This window comes from Saccharomyces kudriavzevii, assembly GCF_947243775.1.
Source record: "Saccharomyces kudriavzevii IFO 1802 strain IFO1802 genome assembly, chromosome: 10".
Taxonomy (NCBI): Eukaryota; Fungi; Ascomycota; class Saccharomycetes; order Saccharomycetales; family Saccharomycetaceae; genus Saccharomyces; species Saccharomyces kudriavzevii.
In genome coordinates this window covers 514689-541927 of record NC_079281.1, presented here as the reverse complement: position 1 = coordinate 541927, position 27239 = coordinate 514689, and the positions used below count along the sequence as shown (strand labels likewise).

Here is a 27239-nt window from a genome sequence, read left to right as displayed (position 1 = left end):
ATATTTACACAAATGCATGATACAGAAAATAAATAATAAGCAGGTAAGAAGGAAAATGTCTGAAAATGCCGTATTCACCAAAATGGACACCATCCGATGTAATGTTGGCAGAGCCTTTCGATCGAAGTTGCCTGTTGGATTAGTTTATCGACCTGCTCGGGAACATCTAATTCACTAAACCACTTGATATCATTGCCTGTTAGCTTGTCCGTAATACGTCTTAAGACAAGCATTGCCCTGGCATTTCTAGTCTCATTTTGTTGTTCTGTTTCCATGTTTGCTGCTTCCTCAACAGTAATTGCCCCCTTTCTCAGTAGCTCGCTAGGATTTATCAACGGCAATGGAATTCCGGTTTGCTCAGTGAGTTTTTGAGGAGGCAGGTCAAAGCCCCAGTGAATTAGAGGATCAAGTGCAAAAGCTTCTAAAATTGCCATCAATGATTCCTTGTTATCTCTCAAAACTCTCATGACATGTTCACAGGTGATACGAAAACTACCTTCAATTCCACTAACTTCCATTGCATATGTTAGCATTCTGGTTAATCTGAATGGGACCTTCTCGGGATATTTCTCTCTTAAGATGGCAGCTTCAAAACAATCACCAAAATCAATATGAATAACTTTCCCAGTAATTCTGTCCAACATCAAATTGCTAGGATGACGATCGCCTAATCCCAAAATATAGCCAGTCATGGACATCACAGCTAAAGATCTCGTATAAGTTGTTCTACGTTCTAACCATGTTTCTGACGATCTACTCTTCAACCATAAAATTTTGTACAGGTCCTGACCCTTTGTATTATCTAAAGCATACGTGAATACTTCGATTTTCTGCAGAAGTGTTAGATTTTCATAATCAGGGGCCATTTGTAACATAACCCAATGCTCAATATTTAACGGAATCTTTTTAGCATCACGATGTTCCCTGATCAAAACGTGAAATGTGTCACTGTTCGGAACCCATCCCAACAGGCCAGATTTAGGTGATAATGGAATAGCAGGGTATTGCTGTATATCTAAATGTCTCTTGAAACACTCGGAATCATTCTTTAATAAAGTATTAACTAGGCCAAATAATTGCATTACAAGGCTATCTTGTCTTATGTCTTCGTGTCCTTTTAGGACATATTTATAATCCTTACCATCACTGCCTTTGACGGAAAATTTTCTTGGCCTTTGCTTTGAAGAGATGACAGAGAACAGGGGTTCAAATTTTGCAATTCTAACGGTAGATTTTCCCGGAGCATACGTGCCAGGAACTGCTAATTCTAAGTCACGAGTGGCCAAAAGCTGTGGTGAAACATGTTGTAATTCTAAGGTCTGTAGTTGTGGTATTTGACGTGTAATTTTTCTAAAGACGTTATAATAAATATCCCAGGCTTGGTTTAAATTATTGATGTCTTTTGATTTTTTGTAGTTATTCAGCCATTCGTAGGCATCGTTCAAATCTCTACCAAATGACTTCTGAAACGATACCTCACTTAAAGTTTGAGGTTCATTTTCCAGATGCTTATGTAAAGGTTCTAAGGTAGCGAACATCTTCTCTATGTTATGTTCAACGAAAAACTGCCGACTTGCGTCTTCCAAGCCCTCGTACCATAATTCGTGCCATAAAACGGCTACTCTGATTAATTCATGACTGACTAATTCAGCCTGGTCCACCAGGACTGGACTATGAATTCTTATTTTCTCTATTATTGAAAGAGCTGCTTTTTGTCTTGAAACAGATTCTGATTTGATTGCAACTGTTAGAGGATACACAAGTGCCTGTGGATGAGCTTTGCCTAAATCGGAAAGTAAAGATAAAAGGGAGTTGCTCACTGTAGGATCGGGTTGGTGAATACGGGAAATTAACTGCGGCAAGACTTCGAGCCAGTTTTCGATTTTCATCAAATTGAAGCCTTCATACATGGCTTGCGAAACTTCTTTAATACCACCAAAGTTGAACAGAAGCGTTAACAATCTTAATGTGTCTTGCAAACAACTGGATTCTAATAGGGATATTGAATGAAAAAATCCCTTGATAGCTGGAACAACATGTCTTTGAATCAGCTCCAGTGGGTATCTATTACCATTTATAGTCAAGGAGCCGCTCCCTAAAATGCTACTTTCAGCTCGGACATGATCATTGTTAACCGCCGTGTCATCGTCTTCATCATTTTTACCTCCGTTTAATTTAGTCTCTTCCTGAACCATAGATATTACCTCAAAATTAGCTAATGCCCAATTATGCCACGCCTTATACCAATTTTTATCGAAATGTGTCGCCAACAGATAAGAACCAAGAATTGCATCCGGATTTGTGTTTCTCCAGTTCGGCTGAGTTGCTATTCTCCATTCACCCTGCTTTAAAAAACATCGAGCCAATAGTTTTGTGTATTCTTCAACATATGGAGCTGTGCTTGCACTTGATAGTTTTACACTTTGAGCGATCATATTATTTGGATCTAAACCAAGATCATGCGCTAATCTGGATGTAAATCCTATCAAGTGGTTCAACGCTTCTTTATGAGCTCCTGTGGCCCAAATGTATTTTAGTTGTGCGTAAACGACCGGTGGAGGAGCCTTTGCCGTATTCGGTAAAGTGGGATCGCTACCTGCTTCAAGCAGCATATTTAGTGCCTTTTTGGCCAGTCTCATTCTACCAGATTTTCTACACAAGTTTGCAAACTTAATCCATATTTGTATATCTTGTTTCGGTTTGATGACCAATGATCTCACTCTGAGCACTCTTTGCCACAAATCAACATTTTTTTGGCAACCTAGCAATCTTTTCGTCCAAAGATTTTGATAGTGAGGCTTCTTTTCGGAATTAGGTGGCAGTTGCTTATATTTGATGATTTCTTCAAACTCCGTAATTATTTGCGTTCTGACAATGACACTATAAGCTCTGTTATAACTTTCGTTTATTAAGGCGGAAATCTCAGTTACAAGTAAGTCCCTGGCATTAAGTATGTGTTTGCCAGCATCCTCGTAGTCATTTTTGTGCAAATATAAAATAGCATCAAAAAATTCCTTGTCTGGGGAATTTGGTTTCATCACACTTATGTATTGCTCAAGCATATCCCACTCACCTAAACCCCATGCAGCACCAGCTGCTAAGGGAGCTATTAATTTTTTTGTCTGCAACTTAGAAATTTTCCATTTTCTAGCTGCTAATTGGGATAACTGTTCCCATTCGCCAAGGGCATGAAGGGATCTCATCTTACCGAGTGTTACACTTACAGAAATATCACCTGCCTTTTCACGCTCATTATAAGCATGTAATGCATCTTCCCAGCGCTCTAATTTTTCGAACCATGTCTCCTTTAGTTGAAGTGAGTGATGTTGTTGAGCATGCTTTAGAATACCGATAGCAGCATCCGTTTGGTTCAATTGATTATTAATGCTGATCAGTGATTCAATAGTGGAGTTCTCAGGCTCTTTGATGAACTTTATTTCCTTGTAATGCAATGCTTTAGCATAGGCATGACACCTCTCGGCATACTCACCCAGGCTTTGATTTGGGATAGGTAATGCTTTGTCGTCATGCTCCATGAATTCTACTAGGTTTAATAATGTTTGATGTATTTCAGGTGGATTTTGGGGAGAAGATAATGCTATACATAATGACTCAATCAAATCTTCTTGATATTGACTATAAAGCTCTGTCCAAACACATGCGAAGGCAGTATTGAAAAGTTCCTTAGCGAGTGGGTAGTACATGCTTGCAAGGTTTGAACAAGCTCTCAGAGCATGGGAAGGTGATTCTTTTAATAGTTGAATGGATAGTCGTTTGCTCCATTCTTGCCAGTCCTCTTTAGTTCTTTGCTGGCTGGAGTTCCAAGCGCTCTTCAAAACTGATTGGTTTATGGGCAATTTTGCAACGCCTGCATCTGTTGCATCCACTAATTCTGCATGTGGATAATCCGTTGTATTCACCTCCCATATTTTTGTAGGAAGAACGTCATTATTTAGTAATCTGTTGGTTAAATCATCGTATATCGTGTGTTGGATACGTTTCTTCATTAGAACTTCATTGATAACGGGAATGAAAATGGTAAAAGATGTACCCATTTGTAGTAACAATAAACTCAGAGTATTCATGATGATTTTTGAGAGTTCATCGTTCGTTGTTGCACTCAGTACCCTAAGGAGAGAATGAACAATCCTTGAAGACATTTCAAAGAGGTCGACATCTTTCGCTAGCTTTCCAATAGTTATAATTGCAGACCTTTGTAGGTTCCCACTGGCGACCTCAGTCATTTGAACTATCTTCGGGACAATTAAATGCGAATAACCTTCTAAATTAGGACCAAATGCCTCTAATAGCCTCAATATCCTTCTAGAGAGAATCTTATCAGTAGATTTATCATTCTCCAGGATGACTAGGAAAAGTGTCAGAGTAAGAGAAACCAATCTTTTGAACTCGCCCTCTAAAGCCTTTGATATCGCTTCAATAACACTTACGATCGTTATTTGTAACTTAGCGACGGACGAAAAATCTCTGATTGCCTGAAATATAGAATCTACATGCGGCCTAATATGCTGCTTAACGATGACAATTAAAGAGCAAAGCTGTTGAAAGTAGAACTCTAATAACGATGGAGAGCATGTGCGCATAACATCCAAGATAGTTGGGATGATTTGGTCCAAGAATGAGACACATTTTAGACCAAGCGTTTGAAAAATGTGCATAATTGCTTGGATTACGGCTGTATGGTACGACGATAGTGAGGGGTCTTTCAAAATTTTTAGCAAACAGTGGATGACAACAGTGGTGTAATATTCATCATTCGACGGAGACATGCCTTGCATAAGAAGAGCAATGTCGATGGGTGGGGCATTCTGTTCTGTCGATATATTAGTTGTAGAAGTTACTTCACGTTCCTTTTGGCGATACGGATCAATAGCACCTAATATACCTATCAAAGTTACTGTTTGTCTTCTAATATTTTGAGAGTTTTCAGTCTTTAAAATATTCACTAAGACACCCAATAACTCGGGATAATCAAGTAAGGGATCTATGACATAGCCGGAGGAAGCTGCAAGTTGGCCCAAAGCCTTGAGCGCAGCTTCTCTTTTGAAAGAGTTTGATTGGTCTTGAAACGTTTTAATGATTAATGGAAACAAATCTTTAAGATAAACTTTCATGTCCTCGCCCCCTACAACGGACAGTTCACCTATAGTTCTCAACGCAGTTGATGCAACTGTCGAGGAGTTATCCTGAAATTTTGGTAAAAGAACGTTCAAAAGAGGTTCAATATATGGTTTTGTAACATCTTTACTTGACCTGATAAGAGTGCATAGTAAACTTGCAGTTTCTTCCTTTTCCCTAGAAGAGGAAGAAAACTTCAATTTTGTCAACAGTTCCAGCAATATCTTTCGAATCGACGGAATAACATAGGCAGGGTTTACGGAAGATAATCTCCCAACAAGCTCCATTGCTACCGATTGGATATTAAATGACTCATCATGCAATGCAGTAAATAAAAGCCTTAAATTTTCTGGTTGGGCTAATTGCGGATCGAAGCACGGATCCAGGTTCTTTAAGACGTCTAACCTAATATCTTGTCTAGGATCTGCAATCGTAATTGCTAGAAGTTTAGACAAAACTTCAGATACAGTATTCAGCGAATGTAACGATGTTTGTTTGCAAATATTGTCCTTGACGTAAATTTCACAAGATGTTAATGCAGCCAGTTTCCTCACCTTAGGATCCGTATGTTCAATGTACGAAAGCGCAACAATTTTGACAAATTCCACCAACGAAAACTTGTTCTTAATATTTCTAAGCATTCTAAAGGCTTGGATAATGATTTTTATATCATTATTATCGTCATTACTCTCTCCCGTCTTTTGTAGAATGCTTTTATTTCTCCACTCCCTTGCTCTTGCTTTTGAAAATGGCGGTATCTCCATTGGAGATCCTGGTTGGATAAATGATGTGCCTGATAATGTTGAACAAACCAGGTTAAGTAACTCGTCATTTATTTTTGGACCCAGCGATGGTATTCTTTCGGTCAATATTTGAAAAGTTTCCTGCATATAATCAGAAAGAGGGCATTTAAACATGAGATTAAGTATATTCTTGTTTAATAATTTGCCCAAGACTGGACCCAATGGCATTGCTAATCCTCCAATGCAGTAAAAAATCTCACCTTCAAATTTCTTCCTAACCCTAAATTTTGTCTGTAAGTCATGTTCGATATAGTCAAGAATTTGTTTCACATAGGGTGCAATATCCGGCCCAACTTCATATGCAATATCACCAATCGATATCAATATCTGTGGTTTGTCGTCATTAAGGTGTGGTATTTTCTTGGCTGGGGCATTGTTTAAAATTTCCAAGTAATTTTCCATGATTTGATGCAAATATTTGCCTGCAAATAATTGAGGGTTGAACGATGCTAATAAGGGAACAACCTGGTAAATTTTTTCTCTGATTATTTTCGCCTTATGGTTCTCATAAGCTATGCAATTCAGACACATTTGGTCGAACACTTGATTTAGAAAGGGATCCTTCAAAAATAAAATTTCTTTATAAACCAATAAGCTTGCATGGACGCATTCTAGAGTATTCACTTGAAAGCCATATTCACAACTTGTAGCTAGTCGTTGCACCCACTGACTAGACAATTGGGGGTCTCTATTTCGTAAAGTAGAAAGACATTTGGCCAAAGTGATGGAAGCGTCAATTCTGATCATCAGGTGAGGGTCTCTTAGAGCTCTCCAAATGTTATCCAGTATGGAATTCAAGTATTGGTAGAGCAAATATGGGCAGTTTTCAGCTAATGCTGTTATAATCAAAAGTGCTGCATGCTTGGCATGGTCTGGTTTAGAACTGGAAAATGAGTTCTTTTCCGTGGAGGCAGTAAGCCATTCTAAACAAGATTTTACCTCGAACTCCACGAAATCAGAAGTATATGTGCCCCCTGGAACGGCTAGCTTACCCAACGTTTTGGCTGCTAATCTCATGACCTCCACGTCATTAGAAGGGATCAGTCCTCGAAGATAACCAGCCAAACGTGAAGTTTCATTGGGCAGTTCCTCAGTAAACGTATAGAATGAAATCAAGGTGTCTATAGATAAAACGGCCCCGACTCTGGTATTCGTCTTCTTTGTATGAACCAGCTCTAAAATCATGTTGTTTACCTCGTTTGAGACCGCTTGGAACTCTTCTATCGACAACTCGTGCTCCAAGGACACGAGTAGATCTAACAATGAAATACCAGCCAATTTTCGCTCCTCCTCATGATCGCTGGTCAATTCGCGGAAAATTTTCTCCAAGATGGGCCTAAAATTTACATCACTATTACTTTCAACTATCATTCCACCAAACATACTAGAAATCAAGCCAGGTTCATTCCTGTTTCTGTTCATATTCATGTTCATATTCAAACTTGGTGCCAATTGCGCATTTCTGTCCATGTCCATATCGTTGTTAGCCACTTTCAACACTCTATTTTCCCAAATCGGCTCCTCATGCAGTCTCATTTCAATGCAAACCTACCCGCTGACTAATACCGGCTTCTATACCAATGGCTTTCTCATGGATTCAATATAACTCTTTTCAATATAAGCAAAAGACCCTTCGATAAGGACTCTTCAAAAGTCACCCGGTCATTCGCGGCTTCCAAGGCGAAAACCCCTTTTCAAAAGTTTCAAACAAGAACATGAGAGTGGTTCGATCAAGACGTGGCCCCAGTGCAAGGCCCCACAATTGAGTAAGAAATCAGCATCTAATGTCGTACTTAAACAATCCCGCCGTTGTCATGGACAATGGTACCGGGCTGACCAAGCTCGGCTTCGCCGGCAATGATGCTCCCTCGTGGGTCTTCCCCACGGCAATAGCTACGGCAGCACCTTCCAATACCAAGAAGTCGTCGGGTGTTGGCGCGACTTCAGCAACTGGTAGCGAGGCATCATACTTTGGTAATGCCACGTCCGCTACTAATTTCAACGGTGCCACTGGTGGCCTGCTATCCAATAATTTGTCCGGTAAGAGAGGTACAGAGGATTTGGATTTTTATATTGGGAATGAGGCTTTGGTGGCATCGCAAGGGCCCTCTTATTCATTAAGTTATCCGATCAGACACGGACAAGTGGAAAATTGGGACCATATGGAGAGATTCTGGGAAAATTCCATTTTCAAGTATTTAAGAACAGAACCTGAAGATCATTTTTTCCTGTTGACCGAACCACCACTGAACCCTCCAGAAAACAGAGAACAAGTCGCTGAAATTTTCTTTGAATCGTTCAATTGTGCTGGTCTATATATTGCTGTGCAAGCAGTTTTGGCACTGGCTGCGTCTTGGACCTCCTCTAAAGTGACGGATAGATCATTGACCGGTACTGTGATAGATTCTGGTGACGGTGTCACTCACGTTATTCCAGTAGCAGAAGGTTACGTTATTGGCTCAGCAATCAAGAATATTCCAATTGCCGGCAGAGACATCACGTTGTTCATACAATCCCTGTTAAGAGAACGTGGCGAAGCAGACACTTCTCTGAGAACTGCAGAAAAGATTAAGCAGGAATATTGTTATGTCTGTCCAGATATTGTGAAGGAGTTCAATAAATTCGATAGAGACCCTTCCAAATTTGCTCAATTTGTGGTGGAAAATCAAGAAAAAACGAGGAGAAAAGTTGTAGATATTGGCTATGAAAGATTTCTGGCTCCAGAAATCTTTTTTAACCCTGAAATTGCATCATCTGATTTCTTGACTCCTTTGCCTATGGTAGTAGATCAGACAATCCAGGCGTGTCCTATTGATGTTCGTAAAGGTCTTTACAATAATATCGTATTATCAGGTGGATCCACCATGTTCAAGGATTTTGGACGTCGTTTACAAAGAGATTTGAAGTCAATCGTAAATAGCAGAATTGCGCAAAGTGAGCTGTTAAGCGGCACTAAATCAACTGGTGTAGATGTTTCCGTGATTTCTCATAGAAAGCAGAGAAATGCTGTTTGGTTTGGTGGTTCGTTACTGGCACAAACCGCTGAATTCAAGGGCTACTGTCACACTAAGAAGGATTATGAGGAATATGGTCCAGAAATTGTCAGAAATTTCAGCCTATTCAACATGGTTTGACCCCTGAATTTATCACATTAATAAAAAAAAGTGTAAAAAACAACATACAAAGAATTGAAACGCCCCACACTTCATTTAGATATGCGTATACAACCTATTATATACAAGTGTATGTACAGTCAAGTAATCAAAAATGTCGATTTGAGAAGAGAAAAATCTAAGGGATGTTTGATTAAATCATATCTTTTATTATCTATTTATACAAAACTAATATTCATCCTTACCACTAATGATGACGTTATCAATCTTTAAAATCATTCTACATAACTGAGTTGCCAGTAAAATTTGCTGCTTCTTGCCAATAAATGGATCGACCACAAACAGTTCCTTCATGTCGTTCGACCCGTATCCCAGGCAATCAACACCGATGTTGGAGATCTTTTCTTTAAGCTGTTTACTTTTCAATGTAGATAAAGTGCCAATTGGGTCAAGGCCGGAGTTTTCAGCCAAAGTCATTGGAATGGTGTCTAATGCTTGGGAAAATGCACGGAACGCATACTGATCGATGCCACGTTGCTTATCAGCTTCTTCAGAGACGGCCAACGACATGGCCACTTCTGCTGCCCCACCACCGTAAACCACACGTGAGTCTTTGACCAAATTACGTACCACGCATAAAGAATCATGCAATGCACGTTCAGCTTCGTCCACAATCATTTTATTGGAACCACGAACAAAACATGTTACGGTCTTCGTTTCTTTACTTTGCTCAATAATTAGCATACGGTCTTTGGTAGTACCAAACTCCTGTTCGTAGATTCGGGAACACGTACCCAGTTTCTCTTTCGATAAATCTTGGAATCTTGGAACAATACGGCCGTTTGTGGAAATAGCAATATGTTCTAGCTCTTGGCCACCTACCCATCTTACAGCAGGTAAGTCATTTTGTAGCAACAAATGATTAGCCTCATCGTCAAAACCCCATTGACATATAACAACATCTGCGCCAGCCTTCTTTACGTCGTCTATCATTTCCCTGAACTTGTCTTGTTCATAAGTTTGTAGTTTTTGGTATTCTTCTACTGAAGAGATGTCCAGTTTATGCTTGGTCTTGGGTTTAGGTGGTTCAAATGGACACGTTAATATAGCTAATTTAACACCATCAGATCCCTCCTTTGGTAAAACGCACTTAGGCATTTGTGGGTGAGAAAAATCCTTGTCCAAAATAACACCATTAATCAGTTTGGAGTCGCTTATGGATCCACCAACACGTCCCTGCATCTTGATCAAATCGAAATCCACATCCTTACGATCTTTGTCCATGACATTGATGACCGCTTCCACAGCCATTTCAGCAAATCTATCATGGTCCTTGGAGACAATCTTGGAGCCCAAAGAAGTCTTGGCGGCCCTCAATAAAAAGTCTCTGAACAACTCATCGTTTGATGCCGAAATGTCATCGCACGCCTCTTCTAACTTGGCAATGGCTAACTTGGCAGCTTCATCAAATCCATTAGCAATCTTGATTGGATGTATACCCTTTTGAATTAGTTCTAAGGCTTGGTCGAGTAATGCACTCGCTAAAACAACAACGCCTGTAGTACCGTCACCAATTTCATCGTCTTGAGATTTGGATAGTTGTACTAATAGCTTGGCTATCTCGTTGTCTAGTTCCATTTGAGATAAGATTGTAGCACCATCGTTGGTAATGGTAATTTCACCATCTGGTGAGATCAAGATTTTATCTAACCCACGGGGACCCAATGATGTTTTGATGATGGAAGCCACTGATCTAGCAGCCAATATATGTGATTTTTTGGCTTCTAATCCGTGTTGTCTCTTCTTGTTGCCTTGATCTTTCACAATGATAAAGGGCCTACCCATCTCGTCTTGTGCCACAATGGCGTTGGACAGATCCGGCATTTCCATGGGGGGTTGTTGTGGACGAGCAGCCATTTTCAGATATTACTATTGAAATGGTTGATTGCTGTTATTTCTCTGAGTCTCAACCTCTTCTATTGGCACACTATATTTTGCCACATCCACCAAGACACATTTCTAGTTATTTCTAAACAAAATTTTTCATTCAATGGAGTCAAATCACTTTCCACGTGGGTAGAGCACATGCGATGAGGTATAGTAACTAGTAAGAATAATATGATATTGTATGCTATCTATCTATCGTCAGTACGTAATTTTTTTTGTCTTATAAATGATATACTATAGATTCTCACATGATGGAAGTGGATGGAATTAGTGTACAAATGCGTAGTCTCTGCGAAAACAATCAGATCAATTGTTGGTACGGAACTTGTAACCACAGGAGGTGCATGTATAGAAGACGGTAGCACCTTCATCTGCAGACCTTAATTGCAAAGTATGGTAGTTCATCTCCTCATTGCCACATTGAGGGCATTTTTCCTTGATAGTAGCACCGTCTTTTAGCTCATTCTTCTTCAAAGATGTCTTCACCACAGATTTCTTAGCTCTAAGCGAGGATGGGAAGGCATCATCTGCCGTTGTAGTGATGACTTTCAAATTAGAGAACTGTGACTTCGGATATATGGCTTTGCATTGATTGCATTCAACGTTGGAGCCCAACACGGCACTGGGATTTTCCAGCAGATCACCGCAGTCCAAGCAAAAAATTAACGACCCTACAATAGACATGTCAATACACACTTTACTGGATTGCTTTGTACCTCTCACCTTGTCTTCGGTCTTCCGCACATATTATGCTCTTCACTTAACTTTCAAGATTATTTTTTTTCACTTTTTTCATTTACCGTTCATAACGATATTGCAGTTATGTACCCTATACATTTTAGGAGGGTTTTATTTTTTAAGCATTTTCTTCAGCTGTTCCCCTATGCCATTTTTGATTTAAGCCCTGTGAATAATTAGCCCCCATACGGAAATAAACTTGTCCTATTTCCGCATATTTCAGTACTTGAAACTGGAAATGGATTGTTATAGTACCGGGACATATGGTAATAGTTGTTAATTGAGTAGTAACGGGTGCAATTCATAGTGTTGGGATGACCAATAAGCTTCTAGTGTCTTTGAAGGTACTTATAATCCAGTTGAATCCTCAAATAGGGCAAATAGACCAAACTATCAAAAGAACGTGGTCCATCTTGGATAAAGTGACGAAAAGTTCTACATATGTGAAGCCTGATATAATTCTATTTCCGGAGTTCGCCTTAACTGGGTACAGTTTCCATTCTAGAAAGGATATCCTGCCCCATGTCACCGGAAAAGATGAAGGGCCCTCTTTCCAATTGGCTAAATCAATATCCGAGAAGTTCCAATGCTATACTATAATAGGGTATCCTGAGAAAGCAGATGAACAGAAACTATATAATTCTGCCCTTGTGATGAATCCCCAGGGGAAGCGGATATTCAATTATAGAAAGACTTTTCTTTATGATACCGAGGAGAAATGGAATTGTGAAGAGAATTCAGAGGGATTTCAGGTGTTTCCCATGAATTTCCCAAAACGTGCCAAGCTTCCTGACGAGGACACTTTTGAAAGAGATGTGACTCTCAAAACTTCAATAGGCATCTGTATGGACTTGAGTCCTTACAAATTCAAGGCTCCCTTCAACCATTTCGAATTTGCTACGTTTTGTGTGGATAATGACGTCGAGTTGGTCTTGTGTCCTATGGCATGGTTGAGTTCTACTTCTGTCACTGATAAGCAGATTCAGAATAACGTCTTGTTATTGGAATCTGCCAAGAACAAAATAGCGTTGAGCTTGAAGGAGCAAGGACTGCCATTAATTGGGTCTCAGGGTGAATACCAGCTTAAAATTGGCGATTCGCAACGTACTTCCCCGGTGCCTTCTGACGACTGTACTGGCGAGTATAAATATATGGATGTGCCAGACATGTCGAATGTAAATTACTGGATTTTGCGATTTTTCCCCTTTCTGTACTATAAAAGAAGAAGTCAGTGGTTTAGAGATACGTCACTCGTAGAGAATATCCTGACCAGGAGTAAAATGCCTCGAGATCATGAATACTATAAGAATGGGAAGCATAAAGAAGAGGCCATGGGCGTTCTAAATTCTAAAGGAGTGACAAAAGACGCTCTACTAGAAAAGACATTTTTGGGAGCATCTCTGAGACAACCTTGGAAGTTTGAAGGTAAAAATGTCGTTTTGGCGGTGGCTAACAGATGTGGTACTGAGGACGGGACGACGATCTTTGCAGGAAGTTCCGGTGTCTATAAATTCAATGGTAGGGAAGTCGAAGACCCTAAAGGAAGTGAGGATAGCCCGCTTGACTCCCTAAATGAAAGTGTAGAGCTGCTGGGTAATTTGGGTAAAGGCTTGGAAGGTGCGATTTTACGTGATGTTCAGTTTGAAGTACTACGGTGAGTGAATATTATAAAAAAATTAGACATTACAAAAAAATTAGTAAATTACAAACATTTTTATATGCGATTAGAGTGCCAGTGGGAAGAAAACGACAAATCAAAAGAATTCGTACTTCTACTGTGGAGAGGAGCGTTAGTTAATATTTTTGGTCCGAACCGAATATATCATTAGAGGTTTTTTTATTGTCGCCAAATAGGTTCAGCCCTTTGGAATTTAAATCAATCACTGCATCGTTGTTGTCTCTATCAAGAAGTTGAAAACTCTCGAGATTTCTCTCAAATACTTTTTGAGACAATTCAACGAACGCTTTGATTTTATCATTTTCAACTTTCGAAGCGATATTGTAAAGCACTGAAGCATTCAGTAATTTTTCTACGTGTTCCCATAATTTTCTTTCATAGATATATATTATCGGATCCTTCTCTGGTGATTTTATATTTTTTGACATTCCATGTCTAAGCATCCCCAATAGATGACTTTTTTCTTCCTCGCTCAAGCGTAGATCATACTGTATTTCTAGTTCTTTGAGCCTGTAAATAGTGCTATCAAAGGAATTGAATAAGCTGGCAAATATGGAATGAAAATCACACTGCACGATGTTTGTTAGTAACAACTTTATGTCACTGAACTTTAAATCATTTAAAGGACTCTCCAGCCGTGTTATCTTGGGCTCTCTCAGTTGCAAATTTCCAAATTTTTTCATATCCGCAAATGAAAACCAATACCTAAACTCAGGTAAATACACCCTTCCTTGAAATGTTAAAAACCCGTATTTTGGGGGGACCTTATACTCATTGTTCAATGATGTTATGGGTCTATTAGGAACAAATGCTGACACACCATTAAACATTGTGTTTCTTAGAGGTGATAAAATTTTTAGACTGGAAAAGTGCTGGTTTCTACAATTGTATAAATTGTACTTTTCATTCACCAGATACCTTTGTTTTGGAGATAAACCTTTTTCGGGAGAATCGCCTCCCGATATATGAAGCTCTTTTTTGTAGGTTTTTGTCACTTGGCTGCTTTCTGCATTCGTGAAATCGTCTGGATGAGAGTCAACCCATTCCTTTAGTTCGTTTATGGTATACTTGGCTAAGTCTTCTCTACCATCAACTTCATCGAAATTGTCATTTTCATCATAGTCGTAGTCGTCAATAAGAGCAGGAAATGTTTTCTCTGAACTTTCCTCTTCTTCTACAAATTTGGACATGTACTGCTTAGCCGCATCGGAACTAACACTAAGCCCAGTGATATCAATATATATGCCCGAATCAATATCGATGAAGCGGGCATCAATATTGTTTTCACCATTTCCGTGAACTCTTACGGTAATAGAACTTCCTACATCTAGCAAGTATCTTCCATTACCTTCTCTTGGATCTTCCAATATTAACGATTGATTGAAATATTGGCTTAAATAGTGTAGATGTTTGATGGGCATTTGCAAATCGTGATCGACATCCCAGGGGAATTTCAGCCCATCGTATAAGTATCCGTACAAGGTGCCATGTGATAACCAAGAAATTAACCCATTGGCTTTGGTGAATTTCTGAAACGTTCTAATCAAGGAACTCAATCTTGCTTCGAACTCCTGAGGGTCGTTCAAGAGATTGTGTCCAATTGAGAAGAATCTTTTATCTCTATGATGACCATCAGCGGTCGCATCTGTAACGTCGCTGGCCTCCGCAAAATATTTTTTCTGTAATGCGGGGGCAGTTCTTATGGAGGTTTGCAAACTTTGCAAGTAACAGGTATCATGCAAAGACAGGCTTTCAGATCTTAATCTAGTCTCTAATTCGGCGATTTTCGCTTTGACATCGAAGCAAAAGTCGGATGGTGATAAGTCTAAATATTCTTTAGCAAATATTGTTTTATCTAAACCTGCAATGTCAAGTTTCCGCTTCTTGGTTGATTTGTGACGTAAAAACTTTTCAAAAATCGAAGTGTGATTGAAAATAAGATCACCATTCACCATTTCTTTTCTGTGTCTTTGCATGTAATCCTGTAAGAGATTGGATTGTACGATATTTGATTTGGAAGAGTCTGTTTTCTTCAAATCAATTCTGTATGCATCTTTATCGCTATTCAGGACAGTTAGTGACAATGGTGTTGTGTTAGAATATAATAGATGGTTCCTAGCATGCAAGTCATAGACTTCCGGTCTTAGCTTCTCATAAATTTCACTGATAACAAAGGGCAGTTCAAAAGGTGTACCGTTGGAATACGCGTCATTACTTTTACAGTGGTCATTTACGATTTGTTGCACTGAGTTAGAATCGAACCCCTTTCTTGCCCTATTGTACCAGAGCGGTTCATCGTATTTATTTCTGTTGGTGACAAATAAAGGTTCTTGGACTTCATTCTCCACCCTCTGCATTACATTCTTATCGAAAGCACCTTCACAAAGAAATTGGCAAGAGATGTTTGTATCTTTTAACGCGATGAGTTTATTCAACGAGTCGAAATTGGCCCAATCATACCAAGAAAAGGCGTAATCATTGGAGTCGGATGCCAATAGGTGATCTAAAACAACTGACCATACCAACCGCGGATCGTTATCGTAGTATCTCAACTCGTCCACCGAGTCCAAAACCTGTCCTTTATCCGAGCCCATTTTCATAGTGAGAAGATTATTCTTCAAAGTATACGTATCGATCCATTCGCCTGAAGTGTCAAAGTTCATTTTATCGTAAAGTCTGGTTACACTGTCTTTCGATCGTAAATCAAAAGTAGCGTATGTGTCGTTCTTGGTAGTATCGGTAGGCGATTGGAAAAACGGGGTGGTGAACGATTTCCAATTCCCATCAGTAATTGATAAATGACGATTCTGCACATATACAGTAATGAACAGCAGTTGAACGGCGAGAAGAATAACAGCAATTTTCTTAAGGTGAAGCCGTAGAGACCTCAAAACGCACATAGAAAACCTGCGTACTGATAACATCGTTGAAATTCCGTCTTATCCTCTTTCACTCTCTTAGTTGCTTTTCCTTTACTATTCATAAAAATAAGGTAGGCTCTCTACCAGAAAGTTGATGATATGGTCGTTATCTATATAGGTTACAGATATGGAACGTTGGATCGGAATGGAGGTCACTCTCACGTAATGTTCTTTCGGTGTTTATATTATACAATCAAGCAAAGCCCCAAAATAAAAATATACCGGTGATCGTCGCGGACCTTCAAGGATGCAACCTTTTTTGCCAAGTTTTTTTTTTCAGGTTAATCCTCTCCACTACGCATTTCCTATCCTTCCTCTTTTCTGCGGCCTAAAATCAGGTAAAAATAGGAAAATCAAAATTTGGTGGAAAAAAGGCGGAAACGGAAGTTGTGCGCATTTCTCTTGGCGATTACTTAAAAGTTTTGAAACTCTTGGCAAAAAGTGGCTAAGCCATTTGAGGACGAAAAACAGTAGCGTATGGTGGAACCGTTTTCGGAAGTAAATGAGTTAGGCGCTCTTTCTTCTTGCCGAGTTTAGGGGCTGAGTTGTTTCCTTACATCATCCGAGTCATGATACTTGAGGAGCACAGATAACAACTCCAAACACACGCAATGTGAGTGGAGAAACGTGGATATATACGGAACGGTATAATATATGTAACTACTTACCTCATAACTTTACCTTTTACCTTTTCCGCATTCAAGTGTCGTGCGGGTGATCGCTCCTGGAACCTCTTCTTTCCTTTTCCTGTTTCTTGTGGCTGTGCATATCCTCGTATTCTATGCCGTTCTTCCTTAGAATGCGTTTTATGTACTCAATCTCTTTGTAAGCATTACCCAGTTCCTCTTGCAGTTTCTCGTTCGCACTGGCCAATTGCGATGCATTTTGCTCGCTTAGCAATTTTTGTAACGTCCATTTTTCGATGTTTGCTTCATCAGTCTCCTTCAATTTTTGAATGTACTCTGCGGCACGCGCCAATATAGCAGCTTTACTTGATTCTCTCACAGGTAGTAGATCGCTTAAGACGTTGATCGCAGTGTTGATATTTTCACGGCGACGCCTTTCGACTTCTTTATGGGAATCTTTCCTTTGCTTTTTCCATTCGTCTGTTGTAGCCAATGTAGCGGGCTTTCTCCCTCGACGGGCTGGCTGCATACCAATGTCCTTTTTGAGATCAATGTCAGCACCATCCTCGTCTTCCTCGTCGTCTTCGTCATCCTGTTCCTGTTCGGACTCGCGTTCCTGTTCAACCAGTGGTATGAGCATGTGATTTTTGGATTCTTGTGTGGATTCTGATGGTGAAGACGCCATTCCTTCCAGGGATGCAGTTGACTTGGCCCCTTCAATTGATGAAGCGGCGGTTCCTCCCTCATTCATGGAATCGCCGTCTTCGCCATTCGTATTTGTCTGCTTAGGAATATGAGCATCGGGACCCTCCTCTTGGCGTTGAATCAAATCTGTGTAGTTGACAGTAGCAGCTACGGCAGCCTCGGCCACCGAAGGATCTTCTTCCGCCTCCTTCCTATCTTGATTAGACCTCGGTCCGCCTACATACAGACTTTGGTTATCTCTTAATGCAGCCCCTTCACTCAATAGGGCAGAGTCGATGTTCCCGTCATTGTTTTCTTGCGACAGCAAACCTTGATCTCTCTGCTTCTTTCTGGTTCCATTGTCATTTTGCTGCTCGTGATAGCTTCTTTTTCTTGCCGAGTTGTTTTGCTCTTCCCCAGTTGAGAAGCCATTATTTGCAAAAGAATTCATCATTAAAAGAAAACAGTAGAAAATGTACGATATTAACGACTTGACTTGGTGCTTCTGATTGAAAAAAATACGCCCTTAGGAAGTAAAAGGTAAAACTAAAGAAGTGCTCACCTTTGAAGTATTACTATTCACATTCTGAATTAAACAAAAAAACGTGATAAGCACGTGGAAATTTGTTGTTTGCCCAATAACTTCGTCGTCCGGGTTTTTCTTTTCACCCTGATGGCTGGCAGATGATAGTCAAGGAGCCGAGAAAAAGCAATTACGCCGTTGATACGAAGAGTAAACAAGTAGAAGAAATATTCATGTTTTTTTGTTTGGAGTAAATGTATAAGTACATATGTGGAATCTATATGCGTGTCTTTAATCTATGATAAGTTTCGTAGTTTTGCTCTTTGTCTTTTTTTTTTAATAGTATATCTTATATCAAAGGTTGTAGGGGTGACTATGAAACGACAATGACGATACCAAAAGCATAGAAAAACAAATTTTAAAAGGACGTCTGCGTATTTATCTTGAAATAAAGGCGCTCACCGATGACATATTTGTAACGCTGTTCGTGATATCCAGGTGGTGATGAACGACATTCTTCTTTTTCGAGGAGGGCCCGCCTGGACTTCCGAGACTTCTCAGTGAATTGCTTGATGAGGACACATCAGGTGGGCCAAAGTTCTTCGTGGAAGCTGATGTTTCGGACTTGAGTGATAAGTCGCTCATGCGTTTATCCAGTGAAGTGACGGCATTTGCAGGGACTGGGGTTGGACCGTTATGTGTTGGCGTGGCAGGAATGGAATTTAGCATCGATTTCAACTCTTTTCTTGTAGAATCCTCTTCGCTTGGGATGTTCTCGATTTTTGTGGAAGTAGGCGTCGGCTTTTCTAATAAGCTGTCAACGTTATTCAAGGCGTCTTCCATTGTTTCGTCCCTTTCTTCATCTTCATTCAAATCTTCACTGTGTTCTTGTTGCTTAGATTTGATGCTTCTTTGATCTTCCTCATCCGCACCATCATGGGGTTTAGCCTTCGTGTTGCCTTTTACTTTGGATTTCTGTCTCAGGGAAGGAGATTGCGCAATTTCCAACATCGATCTCGGTTTACTAGTGATAGCTTCCTTTTTCAGGAATGGATTCGAAGTGTGAATGGTTTCTTGCTCGGGTGAAGCATCTAATGAATTCTCAGTAAAATCACTTACAGAGGTACTTTTTCTTAATTCAGGAGCCCTTACTAAATCATCGTCATCAGGCTCGACGCACGTTTCAATTTGCTGAAAAAATGGGTCTTCAAATAAATCATCCATTGTGTATCTGGTCGCAGGGTTGGGATCAGCCAATCTCCATGCAATGCGGGTAGCATCAGTGTTTTTGAAATTCCTTGCTAAAGAGTATTCGGAACCGGGGCCTTGCTTGTGGCAGCCCTTGTCCCTAAAATGAGGATTTTGGTGATTGATGAAATTGTCATATGACACTTCGAATTCCCTGAATCTCGCGTCCGTGTTACAAGAATCGATGAAAGGAATGATGTTGTTGATCATGGTGATTAGCATTACCCCAAGGGCATATGAATCCATCGCCAATGGATCATAAGGTTTTTGGAATCTTTCGGGATAATGCTTTTTAGCATCAAAATACATGACTTCTGGTGGAGTATATGGCGGAGAACCAATCATACCTTGGCAAGTCTTCACTGGACTAGTGTAGTCATGGGGCACCACATGGTACCAATCAGAAATACCAAAATCTGTCAATTTACACACACCCTCTTTGGAAATCAAGACGTTCTCAGGCTTCAAATCACGATGAGCAATACCATTGTCGTGACAAAACTTGACACCTTGAGCCACTTGTTTGAAAAGGCAATATTTCTCACTAAAGGGCACGTTTTTCCAGCCTGTTCTCTCCATTAGTTGGAAAAGGTCTTTCACACCTAGTTCCATGATGAATCCCCAGCCACGAGTTGTATATGTGGTGGTAGGAACTTTCAGAAGGTAGAACGTTTTCGTGATGTGGACGTTATGACTTAAATGCTTGGCAATAATGAATTCTTTGGAACATCTTTTGTAGAACTTCTCGGGAGACTCGTGGTATATCATGTTCAGTTTCTTCAAAGCGTAAATCCCCTTTTGCCTGTAACTTGATTTAACTTTTCTAACTTCACTAGACCCACCCGAACCGATAGGTTTATTATCCGTGTCAAATGCGAAGTTATCTGTTAAATGAACACTATATTGTTTCATATCTTCGGGCAAAAAATCATTCGGGTTGGCAATTGGAAGCGGCAGCATCCGTATCTTGCTGTTACCATCATGCATGTAAAAACTTAAATCGTTCTCGTTTTTCATGTTAAGAGTGTCGGCAAATGCAGTGTCCGGTCTAGCATGGTTTGGGCTTATACCGTAGGGATTGTAAATAATGTTTTCATTGGGGAAATGGTGACTGGCCATGCTGTTAGATCTTTGAGGTAAGCCCGCATGATGCGTATTTCTTTCTTTGTCTCTTGCCCTCTCTTTCTCCTTTTCTCTATCCAAAAAAGTTCTATCCCTATCTCTTGTCGAGGCAATACCAGTTCCTGTCCCTAATATATCCGAGGGAGAGTTTAAATAGGGGTTATTACTATGTTTGATCAGGTCTTGTAATGCAGCAGAGGACTTATGCGAGGACACAGGTCCATTTGAAAACCCCGCTGAAGCATTGTTCTTCTTCTTATGCAAAGATGCAGATCTTTGCCGAGCACCAGCAGAAGAGGAAGGTGAATTGCCACCACTACTAGCGCCACCAATAGATGGAGACGTTGGTCTTTTCCTTAGACTTCTCCCGTTGCCCAATTGCTCAGCACTGAGCAGCAATGAAGAGTTATCAGTGTGGCTGCTCGAATTGAAGAGACGCTTCCCCAAGAGCTTCAAAGTACTAACAGAAGGACTTTTATGCACCTCTCTATCTTTACCGTTCCCCGTCATTCTATTATTCTATCGGTATATCTTGTAAAAACTGCTACGGCCTGCACAACTTTACTTTCCTGGCGTGCGTGCGTTCTTTTGCTTCAGACTGAGAGTAGCCACTGTACCTGACAATTACCTGCTAACACTATATATAAATTAGCGTCCACCGCCAACCGGATATTATCTGGTTCAAACGTCCCACTGCAAGGGGTCGTGCCAATGACGAAAAGACAAAACACCCATGCACCGCACTAACACGTGGCGATCTGCGTTTTTGCTCAAGAGGTTATGCTCTCAGGTGGGGTGACTGTACAAAAGTTATCGTGTTGTCTACGTGTCTGTGGACGTGGGTAGTAGCTACAGAATGTGGGTATCTCTAGCATGCTGTCGGTATGTAATACATGCAGCCCTGATAATCTTTAAGCTGTACCTGTAAAGGAAGGGTCCTTCTAGTGGCCTTGTAAGAACTTGTCACTTCGCACGCGCAGCACCATTTCGGATGCTTTCCATCCAGACCAGCAGGGAAATGGTTCATTAGGTGAACTCGGAATGCTTGCCCTGAGATGATAGTGTGGTTGTTGTCGCCACTTCATCAAGGACGGGGAGGTACTTGCTATAAGAGATAATAATGGCTGTGCAGTTTATACTTTGCTTTAACAAGCAAGGGGTGATGCGGTTGGTAAGATGGTTTGATGTGCACAGTTCGGATTCCCAGCGCAGTCAGGATGCCATAGCGCAAATCTATAGACTCATATCTTCTAGAGACCACAAGCACCAGAGCAACTTCGTAGAGTTCTCTGATTCGACAAAACTCATATATAGGAGGTACGCGGGTCTATACTTTGTGATGGGAGTGGACTTGCTCGATGATGAACCGATATACTTGTGCCACATCCACCTATTTGTGGAAGTGCTAGATGCATTTTTCGGCAACGTCTGTGAGTTGGACATTGTTTTCAATTTTTACAAGGCCTATATGATAATGGATGAAATGTTCATTGGCGGAGAGATACAAGAAATCTCGAAGGATATGCTGCTAGAAAGGCTAAGTATTTTAGATAGACTAGACTAGGCTATGTATACTAAACCTTTTGAAAAAACGAAAATTTGTCATGATCTATGTGCGTGGTTAAAACAGGCTCTGCTATTTCCCAAATAAGTGCTTCAACTTCATGAATTCCCCTGTTACCAACATCCACAATTTTGATGGACTCATCGCCTCTCTTCATCTCGTTTTCCAATAGCGTGATAAAGGTATGTTTTACTTGTTTTTGAAATTTCAAAGTTTCGTATCTCTCTTCACCAAAGCCATCTTTTCCAGCATTACTGTTCACGTCCTGAATGCTCAGAAACAAGGTCAGATCAGGCTTTAGTAGCCCTATATCCGGTTGCAGGCACCAATTCAGGTCCATCCCATCTGTCTTCTTGGCAGCAGAATATGCCACTCCTGAATAAACGTATCTATCCATGACAATGTTCTTTCCTTCCAGTAATGCTTTCTTCATACCGTCGACCATTTCCCATCTATTTGCCGAGAAGAGAAGATGAATGGCTTGATCGGATAACTGAAGGCTATCATCCGTCAAATATTGGTTTATGAGTCCTCCAATTCGCGTAGATCTTTCGGGAAACTTTATTAATTCACAGTTTGGTAGCAATTTTTTGTATAGGATATTGCATTGTGTAGTCTTACCAGTTCTATCTAACCCTTCTATCAATATTAATTTGCCACGGCCCATCGTTGGAGCTTTAACTTTTTTTTTCTTGGCTGAATTACGTATAATGTAGGGCCAGGTCCTTGTAACTACGTTGTTTTTTCCTTCACCATCGTTGGCGCTGCCCATTACGCGTTAATGGCCACACACATATGGGCACTTGTGTTTTTTGTGAATTCCATAAAATGTCTTAAATTTGTTGGAGCAGTAACCAACCTGTTGATTCAAGTAGGTTCATCATTATTCATATAAGTAGTCTTTGTTTCGGGATGAAGAATTATTGACCAATGAAATCTTGTGAAAATTGTTGGGATTTTATTTTTATAAGGTTCATAATACTATGTATATAGAATATACTAGAAATTCTCCTCATGGATTTAGGAATCCACGAAAGGGAATCGACACTTTTACGTAATCTTATTCTTATTTCTTCCTTCATTTTATACGTCGTTATTCATTGATCCTATTGCATTATCAATCCTTGCGCTTCAGCTCCCACTAGAACCGATGACTGTTCTGAACCTTATTTTAGTGGCTTGATAATTTGCGTCATCTTAACACCGCATATGATAAACTTCTAGCTACATGGATGAATGTATCAATCAATTGTACTAGTAATAGATGGATAGTTGATTATTGTCCAACAAGAATGTTGAAATGACATTCTATTGGTTGGTGCACTTGGAGTCAAAGATCCATTAATTGAACGTTAACTTGGAATTTATATATCAGTGATTGCTGCATTGAACTTATAGAAAATTCCCGAGGTTATTATTATATTGAACATATTTAACATGTTCAATCGGCTTGTCTTCTATATACCTCTCTTGTATAAGAACGTTCTGCCTGTATTCTTAATCAATACTACTAAGCATCAACAGATACATTCATTGATGTCGCTATGAGATTATTGTTGGAACAAGTAGGTTCATCATTATTCACATGAGTAAACATCATTACTATCTGAGGTATTCAGATTGTATTCTAAGGTGGTATTTCGTATATGCTACACAGATGTTGTATCTTTAGTAGGATGAAGGAATGCTAAACGAGCTGTTCTTAGAGTGGGCTTAACTGAAATCAAAGATCCATTAATTGAACATCAACTTGGAATGTATATATAAATGATATGAGTCTTTACATTGAACTTATAGTAAATTCCGTAGTTTATTTTTATATTGAACATGTTTAATATGTCCAATCGGTGTGTGTTTTATTTACCTCTCTTATACACTATAAGAAAGATTTTCGCTTTTATTCTTAGTTAATACTACTAATTATCAACATAAATTATGGACACGAGAGAGGAATGAGCTCTATAATCCTATTATATATAAGTTTTAGTCAAAAGTTTACCTCCATGATTACACCTCCCTCGGTAGCCAAGTTGGTTTACGGCGCAAGACTGTAATTTATTACCACGATATCTTGAGATCGGGCGTTCGAATCGCCCCCGAGGGATTTTTTTACACATCAAATTCCTTTTTTAGGAGTTTCTAACCACATCAAATACAGGCACAAGGGCCTTGAGATGTACATCTTTCATCAAAGTTGTAATCAAGGTGCAAAGTGTAGGATATTTTGTTGTCTGGGTAGTGGATGAGCTTTATTTCCTTGCGTTACCCCCACCTATCTTTCTTTTTCACTCTCTCAAATTCATTCTAAAAAAAAGCGCATGAAAAACGATTCCAGATGGTGTTCCTTTTCAAAGCATCTTGACAGCGAAATGCTTTCTTTCACTCAAAATATACTGTTTGACTTTAACAAACCCAAGGAAGTCAGATACAGATAACTGCTTTGTTAAGTTTATTTTAGCTTGTTTATGTTAGCCGGCTTAACATCATCGTTGTGCATATAATCACATTAGAAGAATTTTTCTTATTGATACTATATATCCAATATCAGAGCAAAAAAATACTCATTGAAAATGGAACAAATGCATTCTCTAGAATCCAGTTTACCTCCAGAACAACCTCCCACGAAGCAAGCTATTGACAATCTCAATTTGGAACTTTCTCAAGAGTTCAAGCTTGCCGCCAATGCAGTAACAAGACTTTACAGAGTGGCCAATGAGAAAAACTCTTTAACCAAACATCAAGGTTACCTCACCTGTTTAGATGACATATTGTATGCATTGGACTCAAATATGACCAGTGATGAGTTACGGGCATGGTGTTATAAACAAAGAAGCGATATTTTGTCAAACTCGCAGGATAAATCTTCGAATCCGGTGAAAGAAAAGGAAAGAAAGCCCAATAAGTTTAGCGAGAATCATCAATGCGAATCGGAGACTCATAAAGAACTTTCTAAAAGAAATGGAGAGGTCATGTATAATTTTAATTTTAATGAATCAAATGGGAATATTTCAAATATCAGCGGAAATGTGACACCTAAATTTAGACTCTCCATGCCGCCTATAAGTGTCGAGCATCCAGCTAGGAACTCAAACCGTATAAAGTCTTGGAAGATACGAACAAATAATCACGGAAGAGGGGATTATAAAAATTCAAACAACATCATCGCTCTTGAAAACGAGCGTGAACGTGATAATTTGCACCAGGAAAAGAAACTAAAACTAGATTCCGACTCAGAAGCAGACATAACAGATCTCCACCAGTGCATGGACGTAGAATAAAACCTAAACCCGGAGAAGTATTCTCGAGCTGAGAACAGTCACCATTGCATCGTATATATCATTTCGAGAATAATTAATTATTGTTGTCAAATTTGTTTATTTATACTTCAAAAAACACATAAAAAGAAGAGGCTAGCTGGCCAAAGGGCGTCTGATAATTTACAGGATGCAGGGCAGTGTGACAATGGACAAAAAAATCTCCGCGACGGGGAATTGAACCCCGATCTGGCACGCGACAAGCGCCCATTCTGACCATTAAACTATCACGGATTTCTGTTCATGGTTTTGTTCTATTGCGGGCTCCAATAATACCAGGATAATTTAGCAATCCTATACTTAGGTCCGACGTCGTTAGCACAACAGATCTCAATCTGTTGGAACAAGTAAGTTCATCATTATTCACATAACTAGTGCTTGTTTCAGGATGAAGAATGTTGAAATGACGTTCTATTGATGGGTATACCTCTCTTATATAAGTATAAGAAAGATTTCCGTTTTTATTCTTAATTAATACTACTAATTATCAACACAATCGAACGTATTAAATTATTACTCAGTAAAATTCTGTGATATTTGGGGGGATTCCATTTTTGATAAGGTTAATAATATTATGTATATAGGATATACTAGAAGTTCTCCTCATGGATTAAGAAATCCACGAAAGGGAATCGACAATTTTGCATAATCTTATTCTTATTTCTTCCTTCATTTCATACGTCGTTATTCATTGATCCTATTGCATTATCAATCCTTGCACTTCAGCTTCCATTAAATTCGATGACTGTTCTGAATCTTATTTCACTGGTCTAATAATTTTTGTCATCTTCTTAACACCGTATATGATAATCTTCTAGCTACGTGATTGAATGTAATAATCAGCTGTACTAGTAATTGATGGATAGTCGATTATTGTTCAAACATTAAATAGTATCAGTAGATAGCAAAAAAAATGCTAATACTAGAAATCTTCGTCTTGATAAATAGGTGATCCTTTGTAATTTTTGTTAATAATCCTTCGACTTTTACCCCAAATCATTGATCCACCTACAGTTGGCGCTCGTCGGCCAAAACGCTTGAAATAGGTGCGAGTATACTCTTTGCTAGTTTTCGCCATGGTATCAGTACTTACTGGAGAAAAACCATAGTAGTAAGGTGACGTTGCTCTCTTGATTGCTTTGATAGTACTGGGTTCGAATAACATAAAATTAGTCTGCTGAACCGTAAATGGTGCTTACCTGCCCTTCTCCAATATTTTTTCCCATCTCAATTTCTCTTTTTACTCATTTATAACAAAACAATACTAAATATTAATATACATAACGGGACATGTGATGATAACTTTCTAGGTATACGAAGCCACATAAAAAAATAAACAAAGAGTTCCTCTAAAAAAGATAATAACCAAAGATGTTGGTGGAACATATAAAAAGAGGAGAAAGGAATAAATTGAGAGCAAAGGTCAAGATTTTCGACAATACTAAACTCAGCCCCAAAGGCCTATCGAACTGTTATCTTACAAGCAATATGCTGTTGAGAGGCATTATTAGGGTCACTTTACAATTATCCTCGCAGTTTTAAATTGCTACGCTGAAAACATCCATAGCAATCATTCGAGATATGAAATTATTCAATTCTGTAGCATACTCACGCTAGAGTTACTTATATCATCTTTAAATTCCAACGCGGTCATAATCGGTGTGCCAGCCGGGAGCTATTGTAATTTATCGATACCGCTGTTGGAGTATTGCGTGTTAGCCATAACTTAAAGTATTTGTTTATAGATGAGAGTTGCTTATCCTGTAAAAAAAGTGAACTACTGACTAGGCTACGTCGGAATGTGAAGCAAAACTGATTACCT

The 27239-nt window shown here is 39.5% G+C and overlaps 11 protein-coding genes and 2 non-coding genes across 13 annotated transcripts; 5 read left to right on the top strand and 8 right to left on the bottom strand.

The window, feature by feature from the left end:
• Positions 1 to 74: 74 nt before the first annotated feature.
• On the bottom strand, positions 75 to 7475 carry TOR1 (phosphatidylinositol kinase-related protein kinase TOR1; the record flags this gene model as incomplete). The annotated part of the gene is made up of 1 exon (XM_056229111.1): positions 75 to 7475. One exon carries the CDS (start codon positions 7473 to 7475, stop codon positions 75 to 77), a length of 7401 nt encoding a protein of 2466 aa, XP_056083163.1.
• Positions 7476 to 7723: 248 nt separating this feature from the next.
• On the top strand, positions 7724 to 9073 carry ARP3 (actin-related protein 3; the record flags this gene model as incomplete). Its single annotated transcript, XM_056229110.1, has 1 exon — positions 7724 to 9073. One exon carries the CDS (start codon positions 7724 to 7726, stop codon positions 9071 to 9073), a length of 1350 nt encoding a protein of 449 aa, XP_056083162.1.
• A 207-nt stretch (positions 9074 to 9280) lies between these two features.
• Positions 9281 to 10969, bottom strand: CCT5 (chaperonin-containing T-complex subunit CCT5; the record flags this gene model as incomplete). Its single annotated transcript, XM_056229109.1, has 1 exon — positions 9281 to 10969. One exon carries the CDS (start codon positions 10967 to 10969, stop codon positions 9281 to 9283), a length of 1689 nt encoding a protein of 562 aa, XP_056083161.1.
• A 336-nt stretch (positions 10970 to 11305) lies between these two features.
• On the bottom strand, positions 11306 to 11683 carry RPA12 (DNA-directed RNA polymerase I core subunit RPA12; the record flags this gene model as incomplete). The annotated part of the gene is made up of 1 exon (XM_056229108.1): positions 11306 to 11683. One exon carries the CDS (start codon positions 11681 to 11683, stop codon positions 11306 to 11308), a length of 378 nt encoding a protein of 125 aa, XP_056083160.1.
• Positions 11684 to 12051: 368 nt separating this feature from the next.
• NTA1 (amidase) lies at positions 12052 to 13395 on the top strand (the record flags this gene model as incomplete). Its single annotated transcript, XM_056229107.1, has 1 exon — positions 12052 to 13395. One exon carries the CDS (start codon positions 12052 to 12054, stop codon positions 13393 to 13395), a length of 1344 nt encoding a protein of 447 aa, XP_056083159.1.
• Positions 13396 to 13531: 136 nt separating this feature from the next.
• On the bottom strand, positions 13532 to 16339 carry MNN14 (Mnn14p; the record flags this gene model as incomplete). Its single annotated transcript, XM_056229106.1, has 1 exon — positions 13532 to 16339. The coding sequence occupies one exon, from the start codon at positions 16337 to 16339 to the stop codon at positions 13532 to 13534; it is 2808 nt and encodes a 935-aa protein (XP_056083158.1).
• Positions 16340 to 17035: 696 nt separating this feature from the next.
• CBF1 (Cbf1p) lies at positions 17036 to 18097 on the bottom strand (the record flags this gene model as incomplete). Its single annotated transcript, XM_056229105.1, has 1 exon — positions 17036 to 18097. One exon carries the CDS (start codon positions 18095 to 18097, stop codon positions 17036 to 17038), a length of 1062 nt encoding a protein of 353 aa, XP_056083157.1.
• Positions 18098 to 18607: 510 nt separating this feature from the next.
• Positions 18608 to 21049, bottom strand: PTK2 (protein kinase PTK2; the record flags this gene model as incomplete). The annotated part of the gene is made up of 1 exon (XM_056229104.1): positions 18608 to 21049. One exon carries the CDS (start codon positions 21047 to 21049, stop codon positions 18608 to 18610), a length of 2442 nt encoding a protein of 813 aa, XP_056083156.1.
• Positions 21050 to 21659: 610 nt separating this feature from the next.
• APS2 (Aps2p) lies at positions 21660 to 22103 on the top strand (the record flags this gene model as incomplete). Its single annotated transcript, XM_056229102.1, has 1 exon — positions 21660 to 22103. One exon carries the CDS (start codon positions 21660 to 21662, stop codon positions 22101 to 22103), a length of 444 nt encoding a protein of 147 aa, XP_056083155.1.
• Positions 22104 to 22113: 10 nt separating this feature from the next.
• Positions 22114 to 22770, bottom strand: CDC8 (bifunctional thymidylate/uridylate kinase; the record flags this gene model as incomplete). The annotated part of the gene is made up of 1 exon (XM_056229101.1): positions 22114 to 22770. The coding sequence occupies one exon, from the start codon at positions 22768 to 22770 to the stop codon at positions 22114 to 22116; it is 657 nt and encodes a 218-aa protein (XP_056083154.1).
• A 1348-nt stretch (positions 22771 to 24118) lies between these two features.
• Skdi_10.trna23Y lies at positions 24119 to 24207 on the top strand. The gene is given in 2 exon segments: positions 24119 to 24157; positions 24172 to 24207. It is a non-coding gene; the product is annotated as a tRNA-Tyr (tRNA).
• Positions 24208 to 24673: 466 nt separating this feature from the next.
• SKDI10G2580 (uncharacterized protein) lies at positions 24674 to 25381 on the top strand (the record flags this gene model as incomplete). The annotated part of the gene is made up of 1 exon (XM_056229100.1): positions 24674 to 25381. One exon carries the CDS (start codon positions 24674 to 24676, stop codon positions 25379 to 25381), a length of 708 nt encoding a protein of 235 aa, XP_056083153.1.
• Positions 25382 to 25579: 198 nt separating this feature from the next.
• On the bottom strand, positions 25580 to 25651 carry Skdi_10.trna22D. Its single transcript has one exon. It is a non-coding gene; the product is annotated as a tRNA-Asp (tRNA).
• Between the last annotated feature and the right edge of the window lie 1588 nt (positions 25652 to 27239).